The sequence below is a fragment of the Vombatus ursinus genome, unplaced genomic scaffold, assembly GCF_900497805.2.
Source record: "Vombatus ursinus unplaced genomic scaffold, bare-nosed wombat genome assembly UNPS02009205.1, whole genome shotgun sequence".
Lineage (NCBI taxonomy): Eukaryota > Metazoa > Chordata > Mammalia > Diprotodontia > Vombatidae > Vombatus > Vombatus ursinus.
This window is the reverse complement of record NW_020948983.1, coordinates 43,949,117-43,970,578: the sequence shown is the minus strand read 5'-3', so window position 1 is coordinate 43,970,578 and position 21,462 is coordinate 43,949,117. Positions and strand designations below refer to the sequence as shown.

Sequence of the window (21,462 nt, the reverse complement as noted above, 5' to 3'; positions counted from 1 at the left end):
TCATCATTTCTCATGGTGTAGTTATACTCTATTACATTCATATGCTATAATTTGTTTAGCAATTTACTAATCAATGAATTTACCAATCAATGAATAACCATTTAGTTTCTAATTCCATGCTGCTATAAATATTTTTGAACATATGGATCTATTTTACCTTTCTTTGATCTCTAAGCTGTATTGCTGGGTCAATATTATCATTTTTAGTATATTTGCATGGAACAAGCATGAGCAATCTCCAGTTTGTCTGGGTTTTTTTTGTTTGTAAAGAGTGTTTTGTAGTTATATTTGCATAATTCATTTTTGTATCTTGTTATGTAGACTCCCAAATATTCTGTATATTCTGTAGTTATCCTGATTAGAACTTCTCTTTCTAACTCTTCCTGTTGAGTTTTATTGCTGACATGGAAAAGCTAATTATTTAGGTAGTTATTTTCTATCTTGATACTTTACTGAAGATATTAGTTTTATTAATTTAGTTCATTTTTTTTAGCATTTTGAAGTTTGCCATGTGCTTTCATCACAATAACTCTGTGAATTGGGTAGTAAAAGTACTATTTTCATTTTACAGATGAGGAAACTGGAAGTCAGGGAGGTTGTTTATACAATTAGTGTGTGTCAGATCTGGGATCTGAACATAGTTCTCCTGACCCTGAGCAACCACCTGTTTTAACCTTTTCTTCTGCTGCTGAACATTTTGATGTGTCATAGTTGCTGGTATAGTAGATTTTCTTTGTAAGTGTGGACAGTTCAACAAATCATATTATCTATGGAGATAGAAATATAAATTATGACTCCTGAATGGTCTATGCTCTATATGGTGGCAAAAACATGTGATCCCCTACAACAAACAAAATTCTCATGTGTTGATTCATTACCTATGTATTCCAATTAGGAATTATGTCTATGGATCTAATATGCTGCCTGAGCTGTGACTTAGATATAGGTTGATTGCAAGTACAGGTAATGGGATGAGGAACCACAATCCAGGAGGCATAGCATGAATGAGACATAGGTAGAAAAGAGGAGTCAGGGCAACAGTGGGCTTTCAAGCTGGCCAAGCAAATAGAAATCAAGAATTTGCACATACTGAAGAACACAGCAAGATAGCAAATCGAAAGTCTATACAGTTAGCAAGCAGACTTTCATGAGTTGAAGTAGCAGCTAGTCAAAGTGGGAAGAAAGCAGTCAGCAGCCAGGCAACATACAGAAATGTAGGGAATAGTAACAAGGGACACCAGATGGTGGATGCACAATACCAGTAGTAAAGAAAGCACTCTGTAGCTTCTATTGTTCCCCTCTCACCCTGGTGAGGACAAACTTGGCTTTGAGGCCTGCAAATGATAAGTGAAAACAGCTGGCTGAGTTTTGAGTGCTGGGGCTGAAAACTGGCACAGGTCTCTGGCAGAAGCATTTTCCTGACATGAGCAAAGAACTTAAAATATATTTCATGTAGAATGGGAGCTATTTCATGGGTTCCTAATGTCATGGAGTCAGGTGTAGCCATTAGAAAAGACACTGGATCTGGTGAATCCATTCATTCTTTTTGAGTACAACAACACTGTGATTTCAAGAAGACGCATTCTAGCACAATTTCAAGAGAAAGGATTAAAGGTAACATCATTCTCTTTAGACCTGTGATCCATGAATAGATTTCAGAGGATTTGTGAATATAGATGAAAAAATTACTTCTTTATTTTCACTATCCTCTAACTGAAGTTTAGAATTTCCTTCAGTTATTTAAAAACAATATGGGAAGGGGATCCATAGGCTTCACTGGATTGCCAAATGGGTTCATAACACACATACAAAATTAAGAATCCTTGCTTTCGACAAATGGTTATTCTGTATATATGTCTGTCTATTTATACATCTGTCTGAAACAAGATCTTTTAAAATGAATGTTGATTTGTCACAGATTCTTTTTAAGAAATAGTTTACTGATACCTTTTGTCTTTGTATCAAAGTCTTTTCAACACCAATCCTCCATACTGGACTCTCCCATATGACAAAGAAAAACAGAAAGCACCCTAGCATAATTTCATTGCTGATGAATACTCTGGTTGTAGTGTAAGATTGAAAAAGAAAAGATTTGCACTATAGGAAGTATAGGGTAGCTGTCTTCAAGTACCTAAAGGGCTAGTATTTGTAAGCAGTATTATACTCATTTTTCTTAGCTCCTGAAGGCAGAATTAGAAGAAATGGGTAGAAGTGGCATAAATTCCTTTTTTAGCTCAACAAAGGGAAAACAAACTTTCTAACCATTAGAGCTGCTCAAGTAGAAGGGTCTGTCTCAAAAGATAAGGAATTCTTATAAAAAAATCTTCAAGCAAAGGCTGATGGTCACTTGTCGGTATTATCCCAGATGAGATTCTTGTGCAGGTGTGGGTTGAACTACATTATCTCAGAGGTTCCTTCAGAATCGGAGATGCTATTGTCATCATGCTAAATATCCACCCAATGGAAATACTATTTCCATGTAATTGTTAAGTGCCAGGGATAAATTGAAAATAATTGAGTTTATGTTTAATGTGACTAAACATTCTAACAATTGTGTACTTTACACAATTGTTGCTAGTAATAAAGGCCTTTAAAAAGTTTCCCTCAGAGAACAGATATTGAAGCATAGCTCTCTTTTACCCCTAATCTCCCCTCCCATCTCAAAGAGGTGGAGTTCTGCTAGGATAGAATATTGCATCAATTGGCAGGTGTAATCACAGTATGCTCAAACTCAATATATCCAAAATGGAAGATATTTTTATTTCCTCTTAAATCCATCCCTTCTTCTAACTTCCTTATTTCTGCTATAATATAACTATTTACAAGTAATCCTTGATTTTTCAGTCTGACTCACTACCCTCCCCATCTAATCAATTGCCAACTCTTGTCAATTCCATCTCCTCAACAGCTCAAGCATCTCTTTCTCTGCCAAACACCCCAACTACTCTTTAGGACTCCTTAAATCTTGCACAGGATGTTGTAATACTGATCTCCTTGCATCCAGCATCTCCCTTATTTAATCCATCCCCCACATAGCTGGCAAATCAATATTCCTGAAGCATAGATAGCTCCCTTGCTCAAGAAGCTTTCTTGGCTGTCTCCCTGTTACCTCTAGGACAAAATGAAAATTCCTGTTTGGTCTTTAAAGACCTTACGAGCTGGCTCCAACTTTTCATGCGTGAACTGACCTTCTCTCTGTTCCTCATACGTGACCCTCAGACATTGTTCTGTGTTTTTGTACAGTCCAGTCCCCATTCCATCAAGTCACTTTGTATTGTATGTAGTTTGCATTCATTTAACATGTTGTTAATTCCTTCCCCTCCTCCCAAACAATATAAATTTCTTAAGGGCTGTCTTTTGTATTTGTTTCCCTGGTTCCTAGGACAGTACCTGGTAAGTTCTTGTTGATTTATTGTATTCCAAAATAATTCCCCAGGCTAAACATCATCAATTCCTAAAACTGATTCTCTGTAGTAAGATTTCAAATCCACCTTTCACATTGATTGTGCTCTCTAAGACATTTTCCATGTTTGGCAATTTCTTACTAAAATGTGGTGCCCCAAATGGAATATTGGAGATGGGTAATCCAATAAGACTTCTCTTTTTTTTCAATTTGAACGTGATGTTTTTACTTTTGTAGAGGAAGGTCATATCAATGTGTTTTGATTGTCAAGTCATATTGTTGACTTTGAACTTGTTGTTTGCTAGAAACTCTAGATTATTTTTTTACATGAACAATCATCTTCCATCATGTAGTCACATTTCTGTTGTCCTATCCTTGCACCATCGATTTTTTTTGAACCCAAGCTGAAAATTTTACATTTATGTCTCTTAAATTTCATCTTGCTTTAGTTCACTGCCATAGCCTTTCAAAGCCTTCTGGGGTACCTATTCTGTCATCCAGTATGCTTGTTCCCTCCCAGTCAGTTAAAGTCTCATGGACTTTGTTGCAGTTATGAAGGATGATGAGGGTAGTGGTGACAGAAGCCTTGTAGCTTAAGCCTCTCCTGAAACAGTGAGAGTATGGGGCTGGCTGAGGATCAGGCATAAGACCATGTGCTCACTCACAGATAAATTTGAGGGGTGGCAATAGAAGATAACTTTGTCTATCTCCACACACTATTGCTTGTCTGACACTGAACACCTGTAGCCTGAACCCCAGAACCCCTTGCTCACTCAGACCTTGTTTTGATTCTTGGTCTCCCCATTACTTCTACCTATAATGCTATCTCCCATGGCTCTCCCTTTTTGCCCCATGTTGGGTTTTATTCCTTGTGCTTGATACTGGCTTGTTTTTACTATGATTCTGATCCTACCTTCCTAGTTACATCATTCTTCTTTTACTCTTCCACCTGTGGAGGATTCACGTATTACCATGGAGCCTAGTAAGCAGACCAGTACATTGGCTTTGTATTACTCAACAAAAGTTTGATAAGTGTTCCATCTATACCTTTATCCAAGTCATTGATAAAAACACATTGAGGACAGGGCCAAGCATAGATTCCACTCAGAAATCTCCATCTACATTGACATAGATGGGTTAATCACTACTCTTTGGATCTATTCCTACAGCTAGTTCTCAAATTACCTGCCTGTGCTGGATTCTAGTTTGTATCTCATCTTGCTCACAAGGACATTGTAAGAGACTTTGTAGAATATCTTGTATATTATGGCTGTGGCTTTCTCTGATTAACAAGTTTACTAATCCTGACAGAAAATAAAAGAGGTTCATTTGACATGACCTGTTTTTGATGGATTAATTCTGACTCTTAAGTGATCAGTGCTTCCTTTTCTAAGCGCTCACAAAACATTCTTTTATCCATATATTTTAGAATTTTTCTAGATATTAAGGTCAAGCTCACTGGCCTAGTATCTGAAGAATCAACCTTCTTCCCATTTTTGAAATCTGATACTTACCAAAATCCAGGTCTGTGATATTTTCTCATAATTTTGCATAATTTTCAGTGTATTTTTTCAAAGGAAATGTGTTTCAGTAGTTATATCTGGGGTTTGTTACTCCTTCTCCCTGCCTCCTCCAGTATCTTGGAATGTAGTTCATTTGGAACTTGAGACTTAAATATGTTAAAGTCAGTGAGTTACTCTTTAAATGAATATATACTGGGTTTGAAGTCCCTGAAGAACCATTACTAAAGCAAGGTGATAGGGGCTTTGTCCTGCGGTACCATAATTATAAAATAGCTTAGAAAATCTGCACTTACCACCTAGTTTACCAGAATAATTAGTTAAAATAAGAAGGCATCAGATGATAAACTTCTTTGCACCAAGTTTGCATCTTAAGTAAACTCCATCACACCCTTTAGGAAGAATTATCCTCAGATCTCTGTCACCAGAAGTCAAGGTCCTGGGGTCTTTTACCCAACCTAAATGAATGTTTCATAATAAGTTTATTTGAATGTTTCATTTATGCTACTTGCCTTGGGCTCAATTTGTTAAGCTTGCCACTGGGACTAAGTTGCTAGTTACAGCTCTGAGAACCCATCTCCTATTTTGGTTTTATCCTTTCTTGTTTAAAGATAGAATGAACAGAAGGTCCTCCTATTAAGGTAGAGGGAAAAAAAGGAAATTAAGAGTTAGATTGTCTTGCCTCTCTCTATTGTCTTATTATCCCATCTTCTCTGAGCAGTGATCCTATCTTTCTTTGACTTTTCTTTTGCCCCAATAAAACTTAAAAAAAAGATCCACTTTTTTGTTTTAGTTATTTGCTCTAGGCGACTCTTTGAGACATCAAGTTGCAGAGAAGGTGATGACTTGCATTGATAGACAATTTCCTCAACTGAGAGTTCTCTATATCAGTTTATCATAGGCTTGTTCCTTAAGGCACAATAATATTCCATTACATTTATGACCCACAATTTGTTTAGCCATTCCTTAGACCAGGGGTGGGGAACTGGCCACCTCGAGGCCACATGTGGCCCTCTAGGTCCTCAAGTGCGGCTCTTTGACAGAATTCAAAAACTTCACAGAATTTGACTGAATGGGCTGCACTTGAGGACCTAGAGAGCCACATGTGGTCTCAAGGCCACAGGTCCCCACCCCTGCCTTAGATAATGGGTGTCTACTTTGTTTCCACTTCATTAGCCCCCCCCCAAATGAGTTATTATAAATATTTTAATGTATATGGGACCTTTCTTTGTGTCTTTGATCTCCTTGCGGGGAGGGATTTAGCAGTGAGGTCTCAGGGATAGTATTCACTTCTTCCCACTTCTTGTCACTACCAGATCCTTCTTACTTGACAGAATCAGGTCCAAAATAGCTGTTGCCTTCATTACTCCTTCAGCTTTTAAAGAGGGAGATAATTAAAAAGACAGATCAAGAATTTATCAGTTGCTCCTCTTTCGGCACAGAGTGGCCACTGCCAACTATTCTCCTATTTCTCTGAGTCACATTTGTGATCTGTTTCTAGTACTCATTATCCATTTCTTTTCCTTCTGGTCAGATGTTCATTTCCATAATGATACTAATGCTATTTCTCCTTCTGTTTTTCTTCAATGCTCTCCACCATGCTCACCCCTCAGGTTTATGGCTTTCCTTATAGGAAATGTAAAGAAATGGCAATCTTTTACAAAGTTAGTGTAACATGTTTCTTTTGAATAAGGCATCATGACTGATGTCTGATCAAGAGTGAAATATGCATGTGTGAGTATGCACATACAAATATACTTTTTCATTTTGAAACTGTATTTTTATTATTATAGGTAATTTCCAGTGAGGAAACTCCCTCTACCAATGCAGATTCGCATCTGCTTTGCAACTTACAGTCTTAGAGTGTTGCTTTAGGACACTAGGTGGTTAAGTGACTTACTAGGGAAACACAGCTAGTTTGTGGTAGAGATATATCTTGAGTCCAGGTCCTCTTGGCTCTATGACCAGCTCTTTATCTACCTGCTGCCTTTGAACAAATGATATCTCATATTGCTGTGTCTATAGCTTATCCACCTTTTTTCCTGTTATCTGGCATTACTTGTTCTGGTGCTTTGGCTAATTCCTTCCAGATCCCCTATGAAGGCAATCATTTCTCTCTGCTATTATCTGCTATCTCTGAGATTTCCTGAGGGAATCCAACTTTCAGTCACATTTGGCCCTCACTGTTGATCAGATATCAGATATTGTCTGTTTTTTCTCATCTTTTTATTATCCCATAATCTTTTGTAATTCAGTTCCATTAAAAGACATATTAAGTACCTATTATGTGCAAAGTACAGTGATAGGCACAAGACAAAAAGACAAAAAAAGACAAAAAAAAATGGGATGATTCCTGTCCTCTAAGATCTTAAATTCTTCTGTACTGATAGATTAACTGACTTCTCAAGAGTTTGCACATCCTTAATGCAACCTATTTTGTAATTCAGGCTGCCTTGCCCCTTCTCCCCTGCCACCCCCAGCCTATAACCGTCATGTAGCACATAGTGTATATAAGCTTTTAAACTAGTCAAACCATTCATCTCCAGTCAGTTAGATTTTTGCTTCTAAAATACAACACCTATATTTTGGACACTTCCCAAGACAATCGTTCCAAATGAAAAATAGTGCCCAAAGAACAAGTTTGTACTTATAATTATATAATTATCTGAAAATTTTAAATGAGAAATACCTGAAAATTTGAAAATTATATTATAATGAAGTGGTATAGTTTATACTGGCATCTGACATTTAGCATGGTGCCTGGTACATAGTAAGTGCTTAATAAATGTTTAGTGATGGATCGATTGATAGCATTTCCTAAAACAAGTTTTGTTTCCTTATGAAATGTATGAAATGTAAATATGTATAGAGGTTTTATGAAGAAATTTCACTGCAAGAAAAGGGAGGGACTAGAACCAAAGTAAGCTCACAAGGACCATTGTGTAGATCAGGTGATGTTGTAAGTGGCCCATTGGGTTTTTCTTGCCTTGCTGGATCCTTTCATGACCTTGGGAAGGCTCTCTCTGCATGCTGTAGATTCTCTCTAGATTATTAGGTAGCTAGTGGGTTCAGTGCCATAGAGTCAGTAAGATCTGAGTTTAAATTTGGCCTCAGACACTAACTAATTTTGTGACTCTGGGCAAATCACTTAACCTCCTCAGTTTCCCCAACTGGATAATAATAGCACCTATTTCCCAGAATTGTTGTGAAGATCAAATGAAATAAATTTGTAAAGCACTTAGCATAGTGCCTGGCACATAGTAGGTGCTTAATAAATGCTTGTTGCTCTCAGTAATCCCATCTGTTTTGCTTCATACCACTGAATCCTTGTTCTCATCAGACACACCACCATTTTCACTTCACTCACCTCTCCTAATTCTACTATGGTCTCTCATGCTACATTCTCTTCATACATCCTCTACTATCCTTCATTCCTGATACATACCATTTCAGACCTATTTCTAACACACACTTTTATTCACACCTCTGTGTCTTTTACACAAACAACCCCATGCCACCCCTTTTCACAATTTTCCTTGGCTTTGTTTCCTGACTATTTTGCTCCAAAATTTCTCCCCACTTCCCTTATTCCAAGGCACTTCGGGATCCTCACACTCTTTCTACCAATGCAGATTGGCCCTGGGGAAAGGAGGTCATGTGACTTGCTCAAGGTCACATAGCTAGTATGGATCATAGGCAGGACATGAATTTGGGTCCTCAAGTCTTGCCACCCAGTTCCCTATCTACTACTTCATATTTAAATAAATAATGATTTGCATTGTTAGTACTTGTGAAAACATTTTCTAAGAAACCAAACATTAGGCTTGATAGTTTTTTATTTCACAGCAGTAAGGGAAATTTCATACAATGCATAGGAAAGAATAGAGTCAATTGAACATAAGTTGAATATAAAGACTCATGTAGGTTGATTAATATTATGCATCATGCTATAATGTCATTTTATTTCTAACAAGTAGAATCTTTTTAAACAGGTGATCATTGCAAAGTTCTAAAATTAGCTCCCTCTTCCCTTAGGTGCAAACAAAATCCCGCTACAGTACCCTTTTGCTCCCATTTCTTCCAATCTTCCTGATGTGTATGAGTGAACAAATAAAAGTTGTAACTTCAAAGAAAAGGAAAGAAAAATCTAAGCTTTTAGACAGTTTTATTTGTGCAGTAAAATCTCTCAGTTGTTCTTGGCACAGGTTCTAATGAAATGTAAACCTTGAATCTCTGCTTAGAGGAGAAACACCAGTCTCACCCTCTATCTTGATTAGCTCTAGCTTTTAGGTCTGAGGGTGGTTGGGCACTCTATTTGCTTGATTTGCTTCTTTTTTCCACAGAGAATGTTGGTACCTTTCCATTTTAAATAACTTTAAAATGGGGTCAATATCATTTGCCTTGAATGGCTACCATTCCTGAAGAAATTAGCAGTGTGGCCGAGGAATCTTTATTTACTTTTAAAACGGTGCCACTTCATCTGACTTAGCCCTGTGATTTGGTGATGCCTTTTTGGTGATGTAGGTGCCAGGTTTGGGGTTAAGGGGCAAAGAGAGAATGAATGTCCTGGAATCAATCTAAGACGAAACTATACTTTCTAGGTCAATCTCTTCCAAAGGAATTCTGGGTAGTTAATTTAGAAGCGTTCCATTTAGCAGTGAAATTGCAGGCTATGAACAAGAGAAGAAAGGAGCAGGTGTAATCTATCTTGAAATGCTGTCAGCAATATTGAATTTTTAAAAAATCTTGCTTTGTTGGCAGTTTCACATAAGAGACAACAAAGAGCAGTTACTCTCCTGAAGGGTGGGCAGATTGTCTTGGGCTTTTAGGATTAACTCTGAAGTGGGGGGGTGGAGAAGGAGAAGAAAGCACAGGATTCTAGTTCCAGCCACCCACAGTTTTTTGTTTTCATTTTTGGTATTGTATGTTAATCATACTTGCAAACCAGCTTTTGAGGGCAAGGATAACCATGAGATTTCAAAGGAGAAGAAAACTCGAAGCATTTTAAAAAGTCGAATGAAGTTTATATGTTGATACTTGGGCTGCTACAGTGTGGCAATGATTATGATAAACATCCAAGTTTTTCTTTTTATGCAGATTGGGTATATCCAGATTGGAAGAGAACAGATGCTAATCCAACCAGTAAATAATTCGCAGGGCTCATTCAGTGGACGAGAACACTTGGTCAGGCGGAAAAGATCCTCAAACTCTGGTGATCCTGCTAAATCATGGATAACTGAGGAACTCTGCAAAGTTATAACAGGTGGGTTGAGAATTGGCACAATGGTTTAATTTAAGCAAGTACCCTTTTCTACCCTGTCCCCAAATAAACAAACAAATCTTACACATAAACCAAATTCTCTATTTCTTGGTATCTTTTGTGCCCCCCAACCCTCTCCACTATGCTCACACTTCTAATGGCTATTCCTTTGGCTGTTGCCCAGATAACCTTACATTAAATTTTGGGTACATATTGTAACAGATAAGGACAAAGGACTCCATCATGATATTGACCCTTATTCAATGAGAAATCTGTTTAGTAATGAAAATGGCCAGGTTCTTCCTGATCTTCTTGGGGGTAGTTCAACTTCTGTGAGTTTTGGCTGTTAGGCTAACTCCTTGTCTCTGTTGGTTAATTAAATTTCCCCCTTCAATTCTCAATTCACTAGCCTCTATTTTATCTAGTCAACATGGAAATCCTTTGCAATTCACAACCTGCTTTAAAAGTTTTGGTTTGGAGTCAGAGGATTTGGGTTTCAATGTTGCCCCTAAAGCTTATTACCTGTTTGACCTTGAGCATGTTATTTAACATTCCTGGGCCTTAGGTTCCTCATCTCTAAAATGAGGAGGTTGATCTAGAATTCAGGAGTGGGGAACCTGTGGCCTTGAGGCCAGATGTGGCCCTCTAAGTCCTCAAGTGTGGCTCTTTGACTGAATCCAAACTTCACAGTTCTGTGGCCCCAAGGCCATGGGTTCCCCACCCCTGCTATAGATGATCTCTGAAGTCTTGTATAGCTTTAGATTTGTGATCCTTTTGTGTGTGTATGTTATATGGTTTTAACATCACTGCTGTTAACTAACATATGTCTTGTGTTCTATAATCCTACTTTGTAACAAAACAGAACACAAGCAAAACTGGTGGACACAGGCATTGTATCTGAAAACTGTCCGTATCCATAGTTTCTCACTTCCCTATAGAGTAAAAGGAAGTAAATTTCTTCATTTCTTCTCTAGAACCTATATTGGTTGTTGTGTTTAATCTGATTTCAGTTACCTTTTCATGTTGTTTTCATTGTAATCATTTTAGTATTGTAGTCAGTGTGTGTATGTGCACGCGCACGTGTGTGTGAGCGTGTATGTGTGTTCTACTGGCCCTGCTTTCTATGTCAGTTCATAGAAATCTTCCATACTTCTCCGAATTCACCCTTATTTGTTTCTTTTTATTCCCTTAAAATTTGTCTGGTCATTTCCCAAATGATGGGCATCATTTGTTTTCCACAACCTGTTTAGAAAAACCATATGCATAATCAAATCCATGGTAACATAAGAGAAATCAGAAGAGAAGGTTGCCTCCATCACCCCTACCCTATTCCTTTCCAGTTAATATACTTATTAGTGGCCTTTTGGATACAAAGTTCCTGACTATGTTGTTCAACCAGGGGAGTAATAATAATGATGGGAATTTCAGATATGATTGGTAGTAATTTTGAGTAGACTCTGGTAATATTCCTTCAATCATAATATACGTTGGGAAATTGATCACTGAGTAGTTATGCTTGTGGACAAGCTCAAACCTTTGTTCTCCCTTTCTCTTTTCTCCTCATTTCTTCTTTATCCTTTAACCTACTTCTTTTTTTTTTTTAGTAACCCCTTCCCTTCTCCTCCTTGCACAGGGCCTTAGTGAAGCATATTGACTACTACTAAATGTGACCTTGATGTCCCTAAAATACTGCCTAGCAATTTGGCAAGGAAATTTAATTAATCTGATTAGTAAAAATGATTCAATCCCAAGTGTTGGCTTGAGCTCTCAATTTCCCAAATATACTAGCACAGTACTCAATCTTAAAACATACCAGACAACAGTTTTGGTCTATCTTGATGGCCACTGTTGGAATATACTTCAGGCTTTCCAGGGCCCACCTACTTTCCAGGCCTATTAACATGAGAATAAATAGAAACAAATGCTGATATTCTAAAAATATAGTGGCATTCCAAAACCATTAAAACAAACAAACAAAAAACCTCACCTCTACTCTTTACTCATTTGGAAAAAGTATTGTAGTCTTCATCCTCTTTCTTCCCTTTATATATATATATGTGTGTGTGTGTGTGTGTATGTGTATCAGAATCACATGAGATATTGCTTACCTTGTCAATGGGTGAAGGAGGGGCAAGAGGGAAAGAGAATTTAAAACTCAAAATATTTAAAAATGAATATTAAATTTTTTATATTTAACTGGGAAATATTTAATGAAAGCAATAAAATATATTTTAAAAATCACATGAGAACTGAAACCAAGATTTAGATAAGGGAGTTGAGGATCACAGACATTGCTCAAGATAAACTGCTACTTTTGGGGCAGAACCAGAACTAGAGCCCAGGTGTCCTGACTCGCAGGCAAATGCTTATTCTATACAATATTTCTTACTAAGACAAATACTTTTCATTTGATTGACATTTGCTGTAACGTGTAAGAGTACATTATAACATCTTATAACAAGGGGTCACCTAGTAAATATCATCTGATGAAGATTGATATAGCTTCTGTTTACAAGATTTACTGTTTTGTAAATTATGTGTCATTGGTTGACCATCTGAGGTTTCTTTTATGTGCTTGCATTTGCCTAACATCACCCTTTAACCTGTAAGTTTTGGCTTTTAGAAGTTTTCCTGTTCTATTTCGATACCCCTCTTTTTGCTGTCAAGGAAAGTACTGTGTTTCTCTGCTTAGTTAGCCAATGACTCAGAGTACACTGATTATATGACTCAACTTTTGAATCCGTTTGCTATTTATAAATAAGACATGCTATTCAACACAGCTGCTGCTTGCATAGACAGCTTTCTATCCAAGATGATATTTTTTAGTGAAAGGTACAGCCAATTGTTTTTTTTTCTTTTTTTGCAATGATAATATTGCTTGGATAATGGATATCCCTTGAGCAATGAGAAGTTATGAATTATAAATGAAGAAAGAATTCCACAGCAAATTAGAACTTTCCTGTTCTTTTTAGATGGAGACTAGACAGTCATAACCTTATTAGCAGTTTTGAAAAATGATTCTTTTGAGAATTTACTTACTCTGGTTACTTTTGTGTTCCTTGAAATTCAAGATTTTTATATGTTAACTACCTTATAGACTATATGGAAGCAAGGAGATTAAAAGTTTCTTTAAATTAATATACTTTCTGGGTGTGGTGGTACATGCCTATAATCCCTGCTTTTGAGGAGGCTGAGCCTGGCAGATCTCTTGAGCTCAGAAGTCCTAAGCTGCAGTGGGCTAAGCCAATCAGGTATCTGTACTAAGTTTGGCACTTGTAAGGTGAGTCCTTGAGAGTGAGGAACCACCTTGCCTAAGAAGGGGTGATCTGGCTTACAGTGGAAAAAAAATGTCAGGCAAAGCTCCTGTGTTGACCAGGGTGCAATAAGACTTGTAAGCAAGTATTTCTTACCAGAGCAAAATAAGGACACCTCATCTGAAGAGAAAAGAATAGAAAAGGAAAAGGAAAAGGAAAAGGAAAAAAAAAAGAACACGAGAAAAGAGACATATTTGGAAAGTTTAGATCTAGGAGTAATTTAAAAGTCCTGCTGCTTTCTTTGTACTGGAGAAGTCTCAACTAAAACAGCCTTTTTCAAAGTTATTGGTGATTTCATAATTGCCAAACCATTAGCTGTTTCTTTATCCGTGTCCTTCTTGACCTCTTTGGAGCATTTGTCACTGCTGATGACTTTATTTTTCTGGATATTCTCTCTTCTTTAGATTTTCATGATGCTGCTCTGTCCTGATTCTTCTACCACTTGTTCTCAAAGTCCATCCAGGTCATGTCTGCTACTCATGGGTCTATTCCAATTCCTGTTCTCTTCTTCCCATACTATCTTGCTTAGTGAGCTCATCCGTTTTCATGGGTTCAATTACCATCTGTAAGTAGATGATTGCCTCAGTCCTCCATATACACATGCTCAACATGTCCAAAATAGAGCTTGTTATCTTCCCCTTCTTCAATCTCTTCTTTCCAAGTTTCTTATTACTGTTGAGGCACCATTGTCTTCCCGTTCACCCAGACTAGCACCTTTGGTGTCATCCTCAACATCTCATTCTCTCTTACTTCACATAACCAACCTACTGCCATATCTTATCATTTTCACTTTCACAACATCTAAAGTATATGTTTCCTTCTCTCTACACATACAGCTACCATCCTGCCTCAGACTCTCATCACCTCTATCTTGGACATTTACAAGAACTTTCTAATGGGTCTCCTTGCCTCAAATTCCTCTCCACTCTAATCTATTTTTAATTTCAGTTCCACAGTAATTTTCCTAAATTGTAGGTCTCCCTATATCACCCCTATATTTAATAAAATCCAAAGGCTCCTTGTTACTTCCAAGATTAAATATAAACTTCTCTGGCCTTTGAAGCCCTTCACAATCTGTAGCCTTCTTACCTTTTATCCTTGAAGAGCAACTAGTGCTTTTCCATCCAGCTACACTGGCTTACTTGAAGTTCCTCAAAAGAACACTAATTCTGATCTCTCCTGTTTGTTCCCCATTCCTGAATGCTCTTGCTCCTCATTTTGGCTCTTAATATCCCTTGCTTTTTTTTTTAAAGACTCAGCTCAAATCCCATCTTCTGTAGGAAGGCTTTCCTGGAACCTATAGCTGCTCATACCTTTGCCTATAGAATTACCTTTCATCTACCCTAGATATATCTTGTATATACCTAGTTATTTACATGTTGTCTTCCATGTTGAATGTGAGCTACTTGAAGGAAGAGGTTGGTTTTTTTTTTACCTTTCTTTGTGTTATAGTGCTTAGTACAGTGCCTTTTACGTGAGAAGTACTTATTCAATGTTTGATAACTGACAGAAAAAAAGACTTTCTCTCAAACATTAGAAATTAATAATGGCATGTAATTGGGGTTTAATATGTATTTATTGCCGAGAAGGTTCATATATACTAATAGGATGAAACAGGGTGTAGAACCTAATGGCTACATTCTGGTCAATCCTACCCCTTGTCCCCATCTCCCAAAAGAGCTTATGTTATATACTAGGCTAATATTTGTCAATTATTCTGATGTTTAACAGTGAGAACATACATTGAGACCTGTGTAGAGACTTCTGTTCCTATCTTACCCGCATGGTGATGGTGTTTAAAATCAGTGGCTGCTAACATTTTCTCAGCCTGGGAAAAGATAAATTGTGCTTGTGTTTGCTTAGTTGTTCCTAAGCCTGTTTTATGGAAACCCTTCTTTTGATGTGATAAGAGCCCCCAAGGAGACTATTTGAATAAGTACATAGGTTGAGAATAGAGCTAGAGCATAGGGTAGAGGGATGCCAAAGGATACATTAATTCCATTTCTGGATTTCTTCTTTCATCTTTTCCCTTCTTCCTCTCCATTCCCACACCACAGGAAAAAAAGTCTTGGTTCCTTCTGAAGCCACACAAGTCTGAGTTGTAATAATATTAGCCCTCTATATGTACACATTCACATGTGAGTAGAAAATATATGTGTAAGAAAATATAAGACCAATCCTCTTATAGCTCAGCTAACTAATGGTCTAATTGATTTCCTATCTAATTTTATGAGCTTTTGCACATAGGAAATTTAAAAATAAAGATGAAACTATTGCAATTCCCAAAAGGTCCATTCTTAGTGAAATGGTCTGAAATTTATTAATCACTGGCTTTGTTTCTATGATTTCACAAGAAATGCCATTTTTGATTTAGTAATGGTAAAGGCCTAGCATCCTGATTCTTCTAGGACAGGTGAGGAGCCTGCAGCCTCGAGGTCACATGTGGCCCTCTAGGTCTTCAAGTGTGTCCTTTTGACTGAATCCAAAACTTCACTGAACAAATCCTTTTATTAAGGGGATTTGTTCTGTGAGATTTGGATTCAGTCAAAGGGCCACACTTGAAGACCTATGGGGCCACATGTGGCCTTGAATCTGCAGGTTGCTCACCTCTGTTCTAAGGCATTTGGTGTCCTTCCTTTATTTATAATGATCTCCCAGAGTAACACTATTTGGTATTACAATTATTCTTGTCTTCCTCAAATGGGATATAGCTAGGGATATATTGGATAAATGGGAAATAGCTAGGATTAACTGGGCTAGATGGGATCTGGCAGTCTTTTGCAGACACTGATTCTAATTTCTTCCTAAGGAAATACGTATTACTTGTGCAGTAGAATATAGTCATATATTTCTCTAGCAGTCATATGACTAAGAACAGTTATGGGAAGATGAATAGATTCAATGAAGAAGGACAGCTTTGCAGAGAAATTTTCCCTTCTGGACCTATGAGGTTCTATTCTGTGAAGATGTATTTATAGCAGTCATCTGGGTTTAAATAAAAGACACAAAATGTCAGTCTTTCCAGTAATCTGCTTTATTTTCAGGAGCTTACAAATGTGATCATAAAATGTCACTCCAGTTGGGAAGTTGGCATAGGAGTATCATGTTATGTTACTTACGGACTCCAGTCCATACTTTTTTTGTGAAAGAATAAGCTTTTGAAAATTGTTTTGACTATTTCCACATTGTGAGAGTGATTTTTATATTTTGAGATATTTACCATATTTTTATGCCTATTTTGCTTGGTTTTGATCTCAAACTCCCCCCCCCCTCTTTATTATTTTATTTTCATTTTTTTGGATTAACTGAATTTTCTTGTTGCATTTACCACTAACAGTGTGTCTTCAATTAAATATAGAGTTTCTTGGAACTCCCTGTTTGTGTGTTCTTCTAGCTATATGACCATGGGCAAAGTCGTTTAGTCTCACTAAATTTCAGTTTTTCTCGTTTGTAATATGGGGATAATAATGCTTGTGCCACATACTAATGGGGTTTTGTGAAGCTCAAATGAGAAAATCTTCATCAATCCTTTTCTGAAGGTTAATGTTGGTGGTTATTCATTGGTGCTTGTTGCTATTGCTTGCTGCTGCTGCTGCTCCTAGGGAATAGAGGTCCTAGGAGTTGGGGTGGTTAGAGAGTTGAGAGATCGGGGTGTTAGAAGGATCATCAGTGTAAATGCTGACATTTCCAAGTATAATAGCAAGGGAGTAGGAAGAGAGGAAGACTGTAAGTCAACTGGCCAAGTGTTAAGGAAGTTGGGAAAATGTTTTGGAGGAGGGAGAGTATGGTATGATTGAATAGCATGGACTTCAGAAAAGAGAAACTGTTGAGTGATGGTGGCAGAGCAAAGACCTGGAAATGTCCATGAGGAGCCAGGATTATGCCATCACCTTCTCTTGGTCCTATGAGTCAAAATACATGATTGGCCAGCACTGGAAGGACTTGAAGAGATGATTACTTAAGGAATATCTAGGATTCAGTTAGTGGAAGTAAGTGGTAGCAGTGGAAGAGGAAGAATTGAAGAAGTAGGGGATTTTTTTGGGAGGGGAGAGGGAACAACAGAATGGGACCTTCAAAGGGCACAGTGGAAGGGGCAAAGGTGGATAGGATGGGGACTAGGGAGGGACCACATTATTTTATAGATGCACTGTAATCATGAATAAAAATTATAGTACCCAGGTTGAACACCCTGCCTTATTCATAAGATTTGATTTGAGATGACATTCTTTATGATGTTTCCAAGAAGAAATAACCTTGAAACGATGAAGATTTGCACTATTAAAGAAATATCATGGACTCTGAAGGCAATTCTAAAAGGGGAATTTACAAAACATTTTGAGCCAATGTCTGCCATGTAAGAATAAGACAGAATCCCCCACGGTGACCGCTTAGTGGTTATGGTGGTCAAACATTTGAATTATAAGTAAACACAGAATGAAACTTATCCTTCATAGTCTTTACCATGCAGCAGTTGTGGATGCATTAAAGAGGGGACTTTAACAATTGTATTTAAATATGATGACAAAATTAGACATACAAAGGCCTTGTCATAGAGGCCTTGTCTACAGTATTGATGCTTTGGTAAGTTTTTTGAAAGTTTGCCTACACAGTCATTGATGAATTGCCACATGTTCATCTCTCCTCCTGTGATTTGAGTCTCAAGTTTTATCAGCCTGTGTTTTCCTGAATTTGTAGCTCCTATTCCAGCTTCAACTTGATAATCTAACTTTTAAGGAATTCACACCCAAAAAAGAATGCTTCAAAAATGATGAAAGAGTTTTTAGTTTTTTATTACATGGGGAAGGGAGTAAACTACAGAGGATCTAAAAATTCTTACTTCTATTCTTGGACTTGTCATTGTCTTTAGAAGAGTGATTTCTTACTGTTCATGATTACTCATTCTTTCCTTGATTACCAAACTTTGGTTCTAACATAGACTTCTAATGGAATTTCTAATTGAGTTCCATATTTAGCAATCCTTGATATTTCTGAGTCGTTCTGAAGTTATTATGAATGTTTTGGTAGAACATAGTGTTTTAAAGACTATTCAAGTCATGCTCTTTTATTCTTTCCTCAAGTGTAAATTATCTGTGTTCTCAAATTGAAGTTGCTATTAAATAGTAATAATGATGATAATAACTGACATTTATATAGCCCTTGCTTTACAGATATTATTTAATTGATTCTTGCAACAAACCTATGAAATAAGTGCTACGAATATTTTTATCTCCATTTTACTTATGAGGAAACTGAGACTGAAAGAGGTTAAGTGACTTTCTCAGGGTCATATAGCTAACAGGTATTTTGAGGAGGAATTTGGACCCAAGTTTCCCTGATTCCAAGTACAACACTCTACCTATTCCATGCTGCTCTGAAAATAGAAGCAAGAGGTTCCCTATATTATCATGCTATCATAGAGGGTAACACCATGCCTTTTGCCAAATATTCCTCCATTCAGTTGTCAGAAATGGGCAAAGAGATATTCTGAAGTCTTTGCTAGCTTAGATCTGGAGATGTTAACTGTGAGCTTCTTGAAGGAGTGAACTGGGAAAACAGAAATATGGGTAATTTTCCAACCTCATGGGAATTCCCAGAAGCTAGGGTAAATGTCCTAAAAATTTCAGCCCTATTTTAGTGACTTCACAACATTCATACCCTATTTAACCCAAGTACCCTAAGACTTGAATTGTTATGCTTGACGAAGAAACATTGGTTTCAATTCACGGTCTCTCTCCTTACCTCTTTAATTATGGATTTCTAGTTTTAGTAGTTTAAAACTGCACTGAGGCTTTTGAGATACCCTGTATGGCTTCACAACCATTGTACAAGGTAAGAGCTTTTTGAATTTGAGCATTCTGATATGGACTATTCATATACAGTCGTGCAAAACATTTCCATATTAGCCATGTTGCAAAAGAAAATGCAGACCAAAAAAAACCAAACTCAAACTCAAGAGTACTAAAGTTTAAAAAAGTATGCATCAATCTGCATTCAGACTCCATCAGTTCTTTTTCTGTAGGTGAGATAGCATTTTTCATCATAAATCCTTCAGAATTGTTTTGTATTATTGTGTTACTGAGAATAGCTAAGTCATTCACAGCTGATCATTCTTACAATATTGCTGTTACTGTGTGCAGTGTTCTTTTTGTTCTGCTCATTTCACTTTGTATCAGTTTATGTAAGTCTTCCCAGGTTTTTTCTGAAAACATCTGCTTGTCATTTCTTTTTAGCACAATAGTATTCCATCACAATCATATACTGTGGTACATGAACTTATTCAGCCATTCTGCAATTGATGTGCATCACCTTAATTTCTAATTCTTTGCCACCACAAAAAGAGCTGCTATAAATATTTTTATACATATAGGTCATTTTCCTTTTTCTTAGTTCTCTTTGGGATACAGATCTAGTAGTGGTATTACTGGGTCAAAGGGTATGCACAGTTTTATAGACTTTTAAATATAGTTCCACATTGCTCTCCAGAATGGTTGGATCAGTTTACAAGTCCACCATAAGTGCATTCATGTCCCTATTCTTCCCCATCCCCTTCAACATCTGTCATTTTTCTTTTCTGTTATATTAGCCAATCTGATAGGTGTGATATGATACCTCAGAATTGTTTTAATTTACATTTCTCTAATCAGTAGTGACTTAGAACATTTTTTATGTGACTATAGATAGCTTTGATTTCTTCTTCTGAAAACTGCCTGTTCATGTTCTTTGACCATTTATCGATTGGTGAATGATTCATATTTTTATAAATTTGACTTTCTCTACATATTTGAGAAATGAGACCGTTAGAGAAACTTGCTATAAAATTTCCCCCATTTCCTGCTTTCCCTCTAATCTTGACTGCATTGATTCTGTTTGTGCAAAATCTTTTTAATTTGATGTAATAAAATTATCCATTTTACATCCTGTAATGCTATCTCTTGTCTGGTCATAAATTCTTCCTTTTATCCATAAATCTTGCAGGTAAAATATTCCATGCTCTCCAAATTAGCTTATGATATCATCCTTTTTGTCTAAATCATGTACCCATTTTGATCTTATCTCAGTATATGGTAGGAGATGTTAGTCTATACTTACTTTCTGTCAAAGTGCTTTCCAGTTTTCCCAGCAATTTTTGCCAAATAGTGATTTCTTGCCTTCAAATCTTAGCTTTTTAGGTTTTTCAAACACCAGATTACTATGGTCATTTACCATACTGTATTGTATAGGTGTATTGTATACCTAATCTATTTCACTGAAAACCACTCTATTTTTTAGCCAGTACAAGATTGTTTAGATGATTACCATTTTGTAATACAATTTAAGATCTAGTACTACTAAGCCACCTTCCTTCACATTTTTTTTCATTGATTCCCTTGATATTGTTGACTTTTGTTCTTCCAGATGAATTTCATTTTTTTCTACCTCTATAAAATGATTTTTTTTTGTTATTTGGTTGGTATGAAACTGAATAAGTACATTAATTTAGGTAGAATTGTCATCTTACTATACTGGCTCAGCCTACCCATAAGCAATTAATATTTCTCCAGTTGTTTAGCTCTGATTTTATTCGTGTGAAAAATGTTTTGTAATTGTGTTCATATAGTTCCTGGGTTTGTATTTGCAGGTAGACTCCCAAGTATTTTATATTGTCTGCAGGTATCTTAAATGGAATTTCTCTATCTCTTCATGCTGGACTTTGCTGGTAATATATACAAATGCTGATGATTTTTGTGAATTTATTTTATATCCTATAATTTTGTTGAAGTTGTTAATTATTTCAACTAGTTTTTAAGTTGATTTTTTAGGATTTTCTAAGTATACCATCATATCATCAGCAAAGAGTGATAGTTTTGTTTCCTCATTGCTTATTCTAATTCCTTCTATTTCTTTTTCTTCTTATTGCTATAGCTAGTAGTTGTTGGATTAATAGTAGTGATAATGAACATTCTTATTTTGCCCCTAATCTTACTG

General features: G+C 36.7%; 1 protein-coding gene across 1 annotated transcript in view; it reads left to right on the top strand.

Annotated features, from left to right (window-relative positions):
* The window catches only part of ADAMTS17 (ADAM metallopeptidase with thrombospondin type 1 motif 17), a 471,203-nt gene that overhangs the window by 12,740 nt on the left and 437,001 nt on the right, over positions 1-21,462 (top strand). The window contains exon 3 of the mRNA XM_027852040.1: positions 10,021-10,186. Within this exon, the coding sequence (XP_027707841.1) occupies positions 10,021-10,186 (166 nt within the window). The remainder of the gene's footprint in view (positions 1-10,020; positions 10,187-21,462) is intronic.